This window comes from Eleutherodactylus coqui, chromosome 5, assembly GCF_035609145.1.
Source record: "Eleutherodactylus coqui strain aEleCoq1 chromosome 5, aEleCoq1.hap1, whole genome shotgun sequence".
NCBI lineage: Eukaryota > Metazoa > Chordata > Amphibia > Anura > Eleutherodactylidae > Eleutherodactylus > Eleutherodactylus coqui.
This window is the reverse complement of record NC_089841.1, coordinates 23849556-23864421: the sequence shown is the minus strand read 5'-3', so window position 1 is coordinate 23864421 and position 14866 is coordinate 23849556. Positions and strand designations below refer to the sequence as shown.

Genomic DNA, 14866 nt, shown 5'->3' with positions numbered 1-14866 from the left:
TTTTTCTAACCATGATGAATAAGAAATGTATGTAATTACCGATAAACATCCGTTATCCGGAAACAAATATAATCCAGATATCCCACCTTTATATCAGCCGTGTACATAGAATATTTCACACTGATACATATAACTGCGTCTCTAAACTTGCTTCTAACTGTTGATAAAAGTTTACTTGTAAAACTTACATGTTTGTATTTGGGCCGATCTTTCTTCTTCCTTTAGATGATGTTTCCTCAGAACTGATGAGTTACAGCTGGTACCCATTATGTGTATAAGTAGTGAGGGGAGAATCACTGCCGATCCCCGACCTTGTAGAGTTTGTTAGGACATTTTTTGGTTTTGAGAATGATCCTTTCATAAATGATAATGGTAAGAATCGTATTCCACCATGTTTTACACAGAAATCAGACCTTGTTAAACATCAGAGAATTCACACAGGTGAGAAGCCGTTTGTATGTTCAGAAAGTGGGAAACATTTTACACAGAAATCAGTCCTTGTTAAACATCAGGACACTCACATAGGAGAGAAGTCATTTTCATGTTCAGAATGTGGGAAATGTTTTACCGTGAAATCAGTCCTTGTTAAACATCAGAGAAATCACACAGGAGAGAAGCCATTTTCATGTTCAGAATGTGGGAAATGTTTTACCGTGAAATCAAATCTTGTTACACATCAGAGAATTCACACAGGAGAGAAACCATATTCATGTACAGATTGTGGGAAATGTTTTACACAGAAATCAGGCCTTGTTAAACATCAGGACACTCACATAGGAGAGAAGTCATTTTCATGTTCAGAATGTGGGAAATGTTTTGCTTTTAAATCTCGCCTTGTCGCACATCAGAGATTTCACACAGGTGAGAAGCCGTTTGTATGTTCAGAAAGTGGGAAATCAGGCCTTGTCGCATATCAGAGTATTCACACAGGTGAGAAGCCGTTTGTATGTTCAGAATGTGGGAAATGTTTTACTCGCAAATCAAATCTTGTTACACATCAGACAATTCACACAGGAGAGAAGCCATATTCATGTTCAGAATGTGGGAAATGTTTTACTCGCAAATCAAATCTTGTTACACATCAGACAATTCACACAGGAGAGAAGCCATATTCATGTACAGATTGTGGGAAATGTTTTACAGAGAAATCAGTCCTTGTTAAACATCAGACAATTCACACAGGAGAGAAGCCATATTCATGTACAGATTGTGGGAAATGTTTTACACAGAAATCAGACCTTGGTACACATAAGAGAATTCACACAGGAATCTCCCCTCCATCTCATCACTATAGGGTCATATACTAGGAAGAGTCGCACACAGTAATATACAGCTGTGATCACATGGGAAAGGTTCTACAACTTCAGTGTAACATATCAGACTTTATTTATACAAGACTATACAACTTGGGGCGCACAGCCCGATAAAACAAACCCCCTACATGTTTCACACTCAGATGAGCTCTGAACACACCAGATTTCAGGAGAGCCAAGAGTTTTATACATAAGTGACAACTTGGGAAATCTGCTGCGACATAATAGCCCATATGAGGGTGCAAACATTTACAGATCCGGTAGATACTGCCAACAGGAATACATAAGATCTTACTTAGACTTCAAGCCTAACAGAACCCGGGCGCACATCTCCGTAATCCAGTAAGACTCACGTAGCAAAAGGGAGGATTAGCCCTTAAAAGACATATTGAATGAATGGTTTTGGATGAAATGTTGTGATGTCATTCAGGTAATATGGGTTCTTTGTACATTATAGCCATTTCCTTCCCGGGGAGGGGATTGGTACAGGAAACTATTGGTACATGAGTTTCCTGGATTATGGAGTTGTGTGCCCGGGTTCCGTTAGCCGTGAATTCTAAGTCTGATCTTATGTATTTGTTCTGACAATATCTGCCCGATCTCAGATTTATATTTTCACTTTCTGCGGTGATTGAATGTAAATGTTCGCACCCTGATATGGACTATGTGCCGGACCGGATCTTCCAAGTTACCACTTATGTATAAACCTCTTGGATCACCTGACATCTGACAAGCCCTGATTAACAACTTACCTGAGTTGGAAAGGTGTAGGTGGGGAGTTTAATGGGTTCAGCACAAAGGGCTATACCTAATTCACTAATCTCAGTCCTTGCCACACACTCCCCTAGATGCTGAGGCACCTCAATAGTCAGGGAGCGGCTAGCAGTCCATCAGGATTCTGTTAGGTGATTATAAGGAGCTGATGAGCACCAGCGGCAGCCGCAGGCCTGGCAAAGCCCTCCAAGTCAGCTAGAAGCATGGCGTAATATATTGCATATCTGTTATAGAGCTCAAATAAAAATATCAATCCCACCTTGGCCGGCTTCTGCTCCCTGTTCCTCTCTGCAGGCGTATCTTGCAAGACTTAATTAGCCACCGTTTTCTTTGGCTTTCTTGTACAAATGTAATTAAGAACAAATTGAGTTTAACTCCTCGTTAGTGTGCAACATTGACTGCCTTTCACTCGTTGGTCCCCGTTAGCTCCGACGTTCATGGCATCACATGGTACTATTAGATATCAAGTAAATTCATATACATACACAAATGAATTAATTATACATAATTTAATAAAAGTGTTAGAATAACATTGATTTCGTTTGGAAATTAATTGATTACATTTCTGAGTAACTTGTTGGCATAATCTGTTTCTGGATTTTATTCTTCTAATAGCAGTTGGTAAAATCCTGCCGCTGCTTGTGTTGTAACCGGTCTTATAGATTTCAATTACCTTTATATGAGAATCTAATGTAAATATCATTGGGTATCCATTCTATTTCCAATGGATTATTATGTACTATTATTATGGGCCATTGTAGGTGACGATCTTCATATTACCGCTATTCATTCTACATCATCTATTGGCTTTACATGCAGATAGATTACATAGTTACATAGTTCATAAGGCCGAATGAAGACAATGTCCATCTAGTCCAGCCTGTTTATCCTCCTGTTTTGTTGATCCAGAGGAAGGCAAAAAAAACAAGGGCAGAAGCCAATTGGCCCTTTTGGGGAAAAAATTCCTTCCCGACTCTCTAATGGCAATCAGACTGTTCCCTGGATCAACCCCTAATAGTTCCTACCTGCCTGTATACCCGGATTAACAAATAACCTTAGATTTATAACCTATAATGTCCTTCCTCTCCAGAAAGACATCAAGTCCCCTTTTAAACTCCTCTATGGATTTTGCCATCACCACTTCCTCAGGCAGAGAGTTCCACAGTCTAACTGCTCTTACAGTAAAGAACCCTTTACTATGTTGGTGATGAAACCTGCTTTCCTCTAAACGTAGTGGATGCCCTCTTGTTACCGTCGTAGTCCTGGGTGTAAACAGGTCCTGGAAGAGATCCTTGTATTGATTAGAGTTCTGTTATTTTACAATAAGAATCACATATTGATGTTTTATATAAATACATGAATACACATTATCAGATAATTCAGCTGCCTTCGCTGATTTTCACGATGTACAAATCCTATTCTATAAATAGTGAAGAAATGGATGCTAGCATATATAAAACAGATCAGACCTCTGATTCACCCCTCTGGGAAGCCTTGTATCCAGTGTTGGTATCGGATATGCTTCTCTTTTGATCTCCTGCTCCTGGCTAATTACACCATTCTTCTTGCTGGATACTTTTTATATACCATAGAAAACAACATTTTCTAAACTACCCGAATGTTCTTCTAAAAAGCGTCTTACTGCGCCCGAGCGATTGATGGTGCCATTATTAATGTGTCTTACATGTTCAACAATCCCCGTTCTTATTGAATCGTGCATCCTATGTAGTATTTGTTACATTCCGTGCCTGAGATGATACAAATAGCATTAGTTGTGTCACAATTAATAAAGCTCGTTATTTTGTACTCTTTAGATTTTTCACTGTCCTAGAATGTATTTTTCTTAGTGGCCAGATGACATCAGCACATCTCGAGTTACCGCATCCAAAAAACCCATTTATACTCAGCCAGTGAGATTTTTTTATCTTTGAATTAAAGGTACTAGGCAGAGATGATCGTGCATTGCCCTTAGCGAGTTCCTGCCCGCTCGGGAGCAAAGATTCGTCTGCCGGCAGTGGGGGGGAGCTGGGAGGAACGGAGGGGAGATCTGTATGTCTGGGATGGCTCCTCTCTGCATGCCGTACGGCGTTCCCTGCCATCTCTTTTCTGAATAACCTAGTTCCTTGTCATTGTGGGAAATCAACCATTGCAAATTGACAGGATTGCTATTTATATACGTTGCAAAATCAAATATATCTGTGCTTCCTTCATTAGCTGGAGGTTCTGCCCTATCCCAAATGATGACTGTCATCAATGAATCTAGCATACCACACCATGCGCCTATGTGATGCCCTGAACGTCAGAGCTAACGGGAAGCAACGAGTGAAAGGCAGTCAATGTTGCACACTAACGAGGGGTTAAATTCACAAATGTTTTGAATGAATTAAAGGTTTAGTTTTTAAGGGAGTCTGTTAGATTATTATGTAGAGGTGAACAAGGTTTTATAAAAACTGAAACACGTTCTCCATATTTGTGAAATGCACATTTTATTAATAAAGCAGGAAATCTGAAATGCAAGCAGCATCCCGACTGTGAATTACATTTGTACATCTCAGCTATACCCTGACAGGTTAGAATATTTTGTCTGTTACCAGGACTGTGACTGTAACAAGGGAGCGCCCTCTAAATCTAGAGGAAAGAAAGTTTCTACGTAACATAGAATGGGTTCTTTACTGTAAGAGCAGTGAGACGATGGAACTCTTTACCTGATGATGTGGTGCTGGTCACTAGAAGAGTACAAGAGGGGCCTGGATACCTGTCTAGAGTGCAACAAGATCCCCGGTTATAGTCACTAGTTTGCTTCAGAAGGGCCGTGATCCCGGGATCGCTGATCTAGCTGCCAGACTGGAGTCGGAAATTTTTTTTTTTCATTTAAAATAAGGAAAAATGGCTTTTACCTCATTGGGTATATTTGCCTTCCTGTAGATCAATATTGGGGTGATAGGCTGAACTCCGTGGATTTACTGTGTTTCTATGTTTTGTTACTATTTATTGTATCGCTGCAATCAGAATCTGCGATAAAGGATAACATTCTATATAAATTACACCAGCATGACAAAGTAATAATGCACCAAGTGTGGAAATGCTGTTTTTTTTTCACAAAAACCTCTCTGTAAAACGTGAAAGAAAGTAAAAAATCAAAAACCATAAATTCAATGTTTTCCGCACAAGCATAAAGAATGACGGCTCACCCGGCCTCACTTGTTCCGCTGTCAGGAAACTTCATCGGCTCCATTTATTCCTAGGATGATGGGAATTTGATTGTGGAAATCCTCGTCTTTTGTGCAATTGCATCTTAAGCGATAGGATTGCACAGAGGGGATGGGAATTTTTCATTTTCGGATATGGACCCTTTTGTAGTGTAACAGGCGGTTACTGTCCGCTTAAAAAATGTTTTGGTAATAATTCTCCCTTCTTCGTGACTCACACTAAATAGTCAATAGATCAGAGTCTTGGCCGGTAAATGTAGGATTCCAGTCATTAGTATTAAGGTACGGAGTAAAATGTAAAAAGACCTGTGAATGTAGCGTCTATATAAATTCCTATGTGACCAATGGTGCTGGGATGATGTGTGTTTCCTTACAAACTCTCCCACATAGAGAAGCCCATACATAGAGAGGCAGCATCCACGGCAGCAAGATGAATAAAAAGGAACTATATTCCATTATGGTTCCAGTAGCAAAAATAACATGGACTGCAAAACCAGGTAGTAACGGCGACGTTTCAATCTGGATAGGGTCTTTCTCAAGCTCAAACTACCCACACTCAAAGTTTATATGCATGTAATAATTAAAAACTAATTACCACCAGCTGATTGATCGTCATTAGAGATGAGTGAGCACCAAAATGCTCGGGTGCTCGTTGCTCGAGTTGAGCTTTCTGCGATGCTCGAGAGTTCGTTTCGAGTAACAAACCCCATTGAAGTCAATGAGCGACTTGAACATTTTTATATATGACCCATGCTCCGCTAAGGTTTTCATTTGTGCAAATCTTCAAAACCTACGAAACTGATGGAAACACCACAGGTACAGATAGGGCAGGCGAGGGGCAACATGCAGGGCTGCATATCAGGCTCCCAGGTCCCACTATTAAGCCACAATAGGGGCAAGAGTCTGCCCCCCCCCCCTAACAATTTTTACTTTGGACAAACCCTCATTAGCAAGGCACGCCTTAGCTAAGCACCACACTATCTGCAACCAAGGACAATCACTGCCTGCGGGACACACCGCTGCCTCTTCTCCTGGTTTACATGCTGCTTCCCCCCCCCCGCACAACCCAGTGTCTATTTATAAGTGCGTCTGCCATGAGGAGGAACCGGAGGCACACACTGCAGAGGGTTGGCAGGGCCAGGCAGCGACCCTCTTTGAAAGTGTGGGCGATAACCCACAATGCTGTTGCGAATTGATAATATATTGACGTTCCATCTTCATTCCAATCCTTTGCCACCTCCTTCAGGTGGTCATAAACCCCGTGGGCATAAAGTGGAGTCCGCTCCAGCCCAGCACTTCTACACATCTCCACAATGCAGCAATACTCGGTGTGGGAAGTATGTGAGCGGGCCCTGGGTCAGCCTCTATCTCAGCAAACACCTTGTGTGGCACAAGGTGCTGCGAGTGACATAGCAATGTGGACTCCATGTGTCCACACACTACTCATTCTGTTTGGGTGTCGGATACCTCATCGACAACGCAAGGGGTAAACCATCTGCACTCTGCACCCTACCCAAGTCTGTCAGTGTTTTGGGGACAGACAGGTACAACTCGGGGGGGGGGGGGCCTAACCTGCAGAACGGACGGTCGCACGGCTCCGGAGATCCTGAGCAAGAGGGGATATTATGGACCTTCCCCGACACCTTTAGGACTATCAGCGACACGTCCGAGCTACAGCTGATATCCCTGCAGGCTGGGATAACCCTGGGAAAGACCCGACACCGGACCGATCTGCACCCGAACATCGGGACCGTACACCGGAGACAAGCTGCGGCCATTCTGGGTGCCGAGAAGGAGCGCGTCGTTCATAGGAGTGCAGTGCCCAGAGGAAACCTACTAGAGACAAAGCAGGGCAACGATTCCATTCCCCGAGGTGAGCGAGGGTAAGGGAGAGTGGGACAGGCTGTACTTACCAACTCAGCGGGCACCCTATTCCACCGGAGCAGCTAAGGGAGACGTCCGGACGGGTGAGCGGGGAAGTGGAGGAGGGAGACGGACCAAAGCAGGGCAACCAACAAGAAGAGTGAGGTGCCCTATCAGATCCGAGGCAGCTTCTTTCTGGGACGAAAAGCTAAAGATGATAACACAAGCACCCCGTGCCTCCTCGCCATCTTCTCCCCCCTCCCCCCCTTTCTTCACCACAGGGGCGAGTTTTTTCCCGCCAGAAGCCTCACCACCATCTTACCTTCCCTGAGAGGAGATAGAGGCTGAACAAATAAAGGGGAGCCCACTAATCTCTGAACACTCAGCATACAAGAGACCCGCTCTAATTTTTACAGAACCTACAGTGCAAACCTTAAGTTCCAAACTATAACAATTTTTTACACTATAGACTCTCATAAAGAAAGTCAACTCTTAATTTTTTCACTGCCCCCAGGCAGAGCCTGACCACGGAGTGTAATGGCTGCTTGATTGCAGAACCCCATTGCAACAGCACACTCCGGGGCCCTTTCCAGCAGCAATCATTTAAAGAAAATGGTCAGAACAGGCAGAGAAAAAGGGGGAGACCTCCAGGGCGCCCCTCGCCCAGCCAGAGGACAATCAGACCTTCAACGATTTCTGAAAGACCGGACCGCTCGCTCCCCTCATGCAGTAAGCAAGATGGCGCCATCCCAGCAGACCGCCGCTGCAACCGTGGCCGACAGGGAGATGGAAGATTCATCAGATGAGGAGGACGGCGAAAGAGTCTCAAAGGGCTTTATGAAGGAACTATTCTCCTCAGCTCTTCGCCCTGTTATGGCTGATTTTAATGAAATAAAGGAGGAAGTCAGAAGCATGGGAAGGAGGATAGATGATTTAGAGAACTCCACTTCCTGTATTACAACACACTCTCTAGAAATGGTGCAAGCTCTGAAAGACCACCATGACCAGCTAAATAGAGTTCTGTTACTACAAGAGGACTTAGAAAACCGTAACAAACGTAACAATGTGCGTTTAAAAGGACTCCCTGAATCCTGGGCCACAGAAGCCCTTGAAAAAGTTGCTATGGAAATCTTCACTTCACTAGTAGGGCCTGACAAAGCGACTCCTATGGTCATTGAAAGAATTCACCGAGCAATGAGACCAGCCCCAGCCAACACTGATCCACCCAGGGATATAATTTGCAAATTATTATCTTTCCCAGACGCGCTGGGGGTTCTGAGGGCAGCGAGAAACTCACAAGATCTACAGTATGGAGGTATTATGATCCAAATCTACCAGGACCTGGCCCCCTCCACATTGACGAAAAGAAGGGCATTGAGACCGCTACTAGATGTCCTAAAATCAAAAAAATATAAAATATGCGTGGCTGTTCCCCTTCGGCCTGGGCTTCAACTACAAAAGCAAGTGCTTTAACATACGCTCCCCAGAAGACCTACAGAACTGCTGGCCACACCTGGGAGTCGATCCAATTTACTTACCCTGCTGGTTACCCTTACCAGAGCTACAAAATTTTACACAACTGCCCACGCCAGAGATGTGGCAACTGGTCAGAAACCAGAAATCTCCAAACAGCAAAAAGAAGAAGAACAGAGAGGAAACTACACCAAATGACACTTGATACTCTGGACGCTGATCCTATCACTTAATATCTCTGACCGACTAGGCGTTCTACCCAGGTGGCAACCAAAATGGTTACTTGTTTCATAGGACAGTTCACAAGAGGACATTCTAAATAGTTAATCTACTGTGCTCTTCTAAGGTCATGCACACTCACCGGAATTATCTTAAATGATTATAGTTACCTTGCTCGTCCCGAGCATGAATAATTTACTGGGCCCCGGTGGTGCCTGTACCGATCAGGCTAAGATCCCAGTTAAGATATAAACTCAGCTCATAACGCTGCATATCTCCCCCCCCCCCCCCCCTCCATATTTGTGTATACTTACTCTCGTGGAGGAAAAATACCTATAGAGGGTAACACAAAGTTACTTATACAAGTTATTCCTTCCCCTTTTGTCTTTCAGTCACTGTCTTCTATCCTTCCGTTTTGCCCCTTCCCCACCCCCTTCCCGCTCCTCGCCCTCTCATTCCCTCTTATTACTCCGGAGAGAGACCCTCCAGACTACCCCTCTGATAAAGTCGTTTATTGTGTATTCACATTCTAACCTTTATTTTCAGCACTCCAAGCCAAGAACAGAGCTCTTCTCTACATTAGCCCCCTCCTAGGCTGAAAATGCATACCAATCCGCATCTCTACGTTCAATGTTCGGGGCCTGAATTCACCTCTCAAGAGGCATAACTTCTCGGCACTACTAAAAAGGTATGATACAAAGGTCCTCTTTCTCCAAGAAACCCATTTCAAGGGTAACAAACATATGACACTCCCCGGGAGGCTTTTCCCGCAAGAGTACCATAACCCACATCCCACATCGGCTTCAAAAGGGGTTTCCTTCCTTTTTCACAGGTCCATCATCTTCAAATACGAAACCCAATATGCAGATGGGGAGGGGAGGGTCATCTTTCTGAAAGGCACAATAAACAATGTGAAGATAACCTTCGCAAACCTATATGCACCCAATTCTGACCAAGTGCCCTGGTTAATGAATCAACTAGAGATCCTAAAACAATTTGCTGTGGGCCTGATAGTCGTTGGAGGGGATTGGAATCTAACCCTGAACCCCCTACTGGACACCTCAACAGGTCGCTTCCAGGTCTCGCGGAGGAAACTTAGGACTATAAATCGAGCGCTCCAGAACCTGGAAGTTACTGACGCTTGGAGGTGCTTGCACCCATCCACCAAGGACTTTACATACTTCTCCTCCTTCCACTCCTCCCACCAGAGGCTTGACTACCTATTTGTATCATATACCCTTTTACCACAGGTAGGAAAAGCCTATATCGATGCAATGACCATATCAGATCATGCCCCCCTACATCTAGATATCAAGTTCGGTAAAACGGAACCAAAAGAATGGAGATGGAGGCTAAATGAATCTCTACTAGATTCAGAAGAAGAAAGGACACGACTGTCCAAACTAATAGAGGAATACTTTCAATTAAACTCAAAAGACGACATAGAAATACCCATTATATGGCAAGCACACAAGGCTTTCTCAAGAGGCCTCTTGATAGCACTAGGGACAAGGATGAACCAACAAAAACAACCAAATAGTAAAACTAGAACAAAAAGTAAAAAACTCCCAATCCAAAAATAATTTAGAGGAATTGATAGCTTTAAGATGCGATCTCAAAAATTGCTTGGAGTCCAGATTTAACAAAAAGCGTTTACTCTTTAAACATACAGTCTATGCACACGGCAACAAAGGTAGTAAGTTTATGACTGCCCTCATTAAAAAAGCGCGCGCAAGAAACCATATCTCAACAATAAAAACAAAAACAGGTGAAGTTGTATCATCGACGGCAGAAATAGCTACTGAATTTCAGAAATTCTACACAGAACTGTATGACTTAAGTGGCATAGGGGGAAACCCCACTCCACAAAAAACAAAAGTTGAACTAGATAACTTCTTGAACGCTCTCAATCTCCCTAAATTAGACGCGACGGAAGCTAGTAATTTGATGGCTCCGGCAACGGACACAGAAATAGAAAGTATACTTGAATCTTGCCCGTCAGGGAAAAGTCCCGGCCCGGACGGCCTATTGGTCGCCTACTACAAATCTTTCAAAGAGATACTAATCCCTCACCTTAAAGACTTATGTAATGCCCTTTTACAAGGAAAATCCCTACCTAAACAAGCATTAGAAGCGCACATTACGCTGCTACATAAGGAGGGGAAAAACCCTGAGCTATGTGGCAGCTACAGGCCAATTTCGTTGCTGAACTTAGACGTCAAGATCTCGGCCAAGCTCCAGGCCAAAAGACTTGAAGATCTCATCCCTGCATTAATTAATAATGAACAAACGGGATTCGTCAAAGGAAGGGAGGGCAGGGACAACTGTCTCCGTTTACTACATATAGCTAGATATGCCCAGTCGCGGAATATCCCTTTAGCTTTTTTGGGACCAGACGCCGAAAAGGCATTTGATAGGGTGAGCTGGACTTACCTGGAAGCAGCTCTCAGGCGATTTAATTTGCCCCCCCCCCTTCATTGCATCAATTTTTTCATTATACTCTAAACAGTATGCAAGACTAAAAATTAATTAAATACTTTTCCCTCCATTCGATATACGCAATGGAACTCGCCAGGGATACCCACTTTCCCCCTCCCTCTTCATTCTCGCACTAGAACCCTTCCTCCAGAAAGTGAGGCAGGACCCAGAAATAAAAGGCCTTACAACAGGCCCCCACTCTATATCCACTGCGGCGTTCGCCGATGACATCATGTTTGTTGTCACGGACCCCGAAAGGGGGATCCCTAGACTTACTCTACTTTTACAAGAATTTGGCACCTTATTAAATTTTAAAGTAAATTTCTCCAAATCCACAATATTAAACATCTCTATACCAGAATCAAAGTATCGCCTCTTCAAGTCCAGCTCACCCTTCACCTGGTCTAACTCCCATATTAAGTATCTCGGGATCAACCTCACCAAAAAAGCAGAAGACATTTATAAATATAATTTTCATCCTCTGATAGCCAAAGTGAAAGTAATGCTTCACTCCTATGACCTGCCTACCATTTCTTGGTTTGGCAGGAAAAATATTCTAAAATCTTATGTCCTCCCAACAATATTATATAAACTTCGCATGCTCCCAATTTCACTTCCAAGATTCTTTTTCAAAGCCCTTAAGAGAGCCTTCACAGACTATGTATGGCGACACAAAAGGCCATGCCTGGCTTATGGCTTAATGATAAAAAAAGACACAAAAGCGGAATGGACTTACCATGTATAGAAGACTTCCACAAAGTAGTACAACTAAGCTACTGGATGGAGCTCACCCAGCCCATAAGGGACCCGACCCTATCTTTACTGGTGGAGGGTGTGTGTGGGGAGTCCTTGGTGGAGGATTTGTGGTTCCCCCCTAGGTTCAGGTTCGAGAGGAGCAAATTTGAACCCCTTCTCCGAGGCCCCTGCGAGGCCTGGGGCGAGCTTGGGAGCTCCCTGGCCCCGAATCCATCCCCAGCAATGCCTCTTCGTGCATTATGCAAGCTAGTAGACACCCCTCCTGATCTGACAACTGCTAGTATATGGAAAAAATTCAAAAAGTTCTCAGTAGGAGATCTCCAGGCTCTGGCACATAAACCCCCTCCAGAAGTACTTTTGACCCTCCTCCCTCAGCATACTTTCTCAGTCCTACAAAAAGCTCACATTATTAAAACTATTGAGAAGTTCCAGAAAACGTTCAAGTCCACTAGACCTAAGACACCATTCAAGAGAGCCTTAGGCGAGAAGGCTCTGGGACAAAGGAAACTAGCAAACATAAAAAAACGATTCATCTCCCCAACCATCCCTACAAAAACAGCCTTTGTAATCTCGTGGGAAAGTGAATTAAACATCTTGCTTTCTCCTGAAGAAACCAAAACTATTATGAAAACAGCTTTTGGCCTCTCACCGTGCGTCTTACTACAAGAGAGCCATTATAAACTCTTGGTAAGATGGTATAAAACCCCACAATGGCTACACGCATATAAACTAGCCCCCCACAATAAGTGCTGGAGATGAGACTTCTCTGTAGGCTCCTACTTGCACATCTGGTGGGAATGCCCAATTGTTGCACCTTTCTGGAAAGAGGTGGAGAAAACCCTACAAAAACTTTCCCCGAATCTAGAGCTATCGGCCGATACGGTTTTACACTGGAGGCCATCAACAAACTTTCACCCGTTGAAATGCAAATTGATTGCGCTCTTAATAGACGCAGCAAAAACCTTGATCCCTAGGCTCTGGCTCCAGAAGATTCTTCCTACATTGGCCCAATGGAAAGAAAAAGTAGACATGATCTGTAACCTGGAGGAACTTTCGAGCTGGTCTAGGGGAGTTCATGATGGATTTGTGAAAATGTGGACCCCCTGGAAATACCTCGGCTGATATAAACAAAAAGAGAAAAAGACCTAGTACCACTACTCTACCACACCAGTCCATACCTTGATAAAAACCACCTAAGAGAGACCATGAGGGCCTTAACTCAGAGTCTGATAGAGAGGCCCTGAACAGATCAGAACGATTGAGACAAAGGAAGACAGAAGAATGGTGGGAAATTGAGATAATACCCCCTCCCCTCACCTGCCCCCCTATAACTTCCCCTCTCACCCCCTCCCCTTGTCTTGTCTATCCCTCCACCCACCCCCCCAGTTGTTTAAGAAGGGTTATATAGGCACACCAGGTTCGCCACATACAAACTATCCTGATGCTCAATGAAACAGGGCCAACCTCGTGTGTGTGTTTGAAATACTGTTTAATGTCACGTTTCTTTATGCTTAGTTTATATTAAGAAAAGACTACCATCTGACGCCATACTAACCCCATAGAATATGGCAATCTGTAACTGTATATCACATGTTATGCTTGAAAAATGAATAAAAAACTCTGATTTAAAAAAAAAAGACAGATACAACTCCGCTATGGCAAGTCTGTGTGCACCCACAGCATGGGTGGCTAGCAGGAACACACAGACGGTACATAAAGAAATCCCATTGCAGTGCCCCGGATAGCTGATGTGACGTGAGAGGAAATACATGTTGACTGCGGCCCACAGTCCATGCCCTAGACATTCTGTTTTTTTTTAAAGTGCCAGCCAGGTAAAACTCCGCTATGGCAAGTCTGTGTGCACCCATACCATGGGTGGCTAGCAGGAACACACAGACGGTACATAAAGAAATCCCATTGCAGTGCCCCGGATAGCTGATGTGACGTGAGAGGAAATACATGTTGGCCGCGGCCCACACGCCATGCCCTAGACATTCTGGGTTTTTTCAAAAGTGCCAGGCAGGTAAAACTCCGCTATGGCAAGTCTGTGTGCACCCACAGCATGGGTGGCTAGCAGGATCACACAGACAGTACATAAAGAAATCCCATTGCAGTGCCCCGGGTAGCTGAGGTTACGTGAGAGGAAATACATGTTGGCCGCGGCCCACACACCATGCCCTAGTCAGTCTGGGGTTTTTGGGGGGCCAGATAGGTAGAACACCGCGATGGGAAGACTTAGTGCACCCATAGTATACACAGACCCCTGTAATATTCCTGTAGCAAAGGTATAAGCTGACCCCAGTAACATTTATGTTGCAGAAGTCTAGGGAGACCCCATTAACATTTCTGTAGTAACAGTATAGACAGACCCCAGTAACATTTTATTAGCAGAAGTATAGGCAGACCCCAGTAACATTTATGTAGCTGCAGTATTGCCAGACCCCTGTAACATTTCAGTAGCAGCAGTACAGGCAGACCCCCTGTAATATTTACGTGGCAGAAGTATAGGCAGACCCCAGTAACATTCTTGCAGCAAAAGTATAGGCAGACTCCTGTAACATTTAAGTGGCAGCAGTATAGGCAGACACCTGTAACAGTTATGTAGCAGAAGCATAGGCAGACCCCTGTAACATGTCTGTAGTAGAAGTATAGGCAGACCCCAGTAACATTTCTGTTGCAGCAGTATAAGCAGACCCCTGAAACATTTTTGTAGCAGCAGTATAAGCAGACCCCTGTAACATTTAAGTAGCAGAAGCATAGGCAGACCCCTGTAACATGTCT

The 14866-nt window shown here is 44.0% G+C and overlaps 1 protein-coding gene across 1 annotated transcript in view; it reads left to right on the top strand.

The window, feature by feature from the left end:
- Window positions 1-14866, top strand: part of LOC136627320 (zinc finger protein 850-like) — a 580493-nt gene that overhangs the window by 474635 nt on the left and 90992 nt on the right. The window contains exon 19 of the mRNA XM_066602322.1: window positions 927-1231. Within this exon, the coding sequence (XP_066458419.1) occupies window positions 927-1231 (305 nt within the window). The remainder of the gene's footprint in view (window positions 1-926; window positions 1232-14866) is intronic.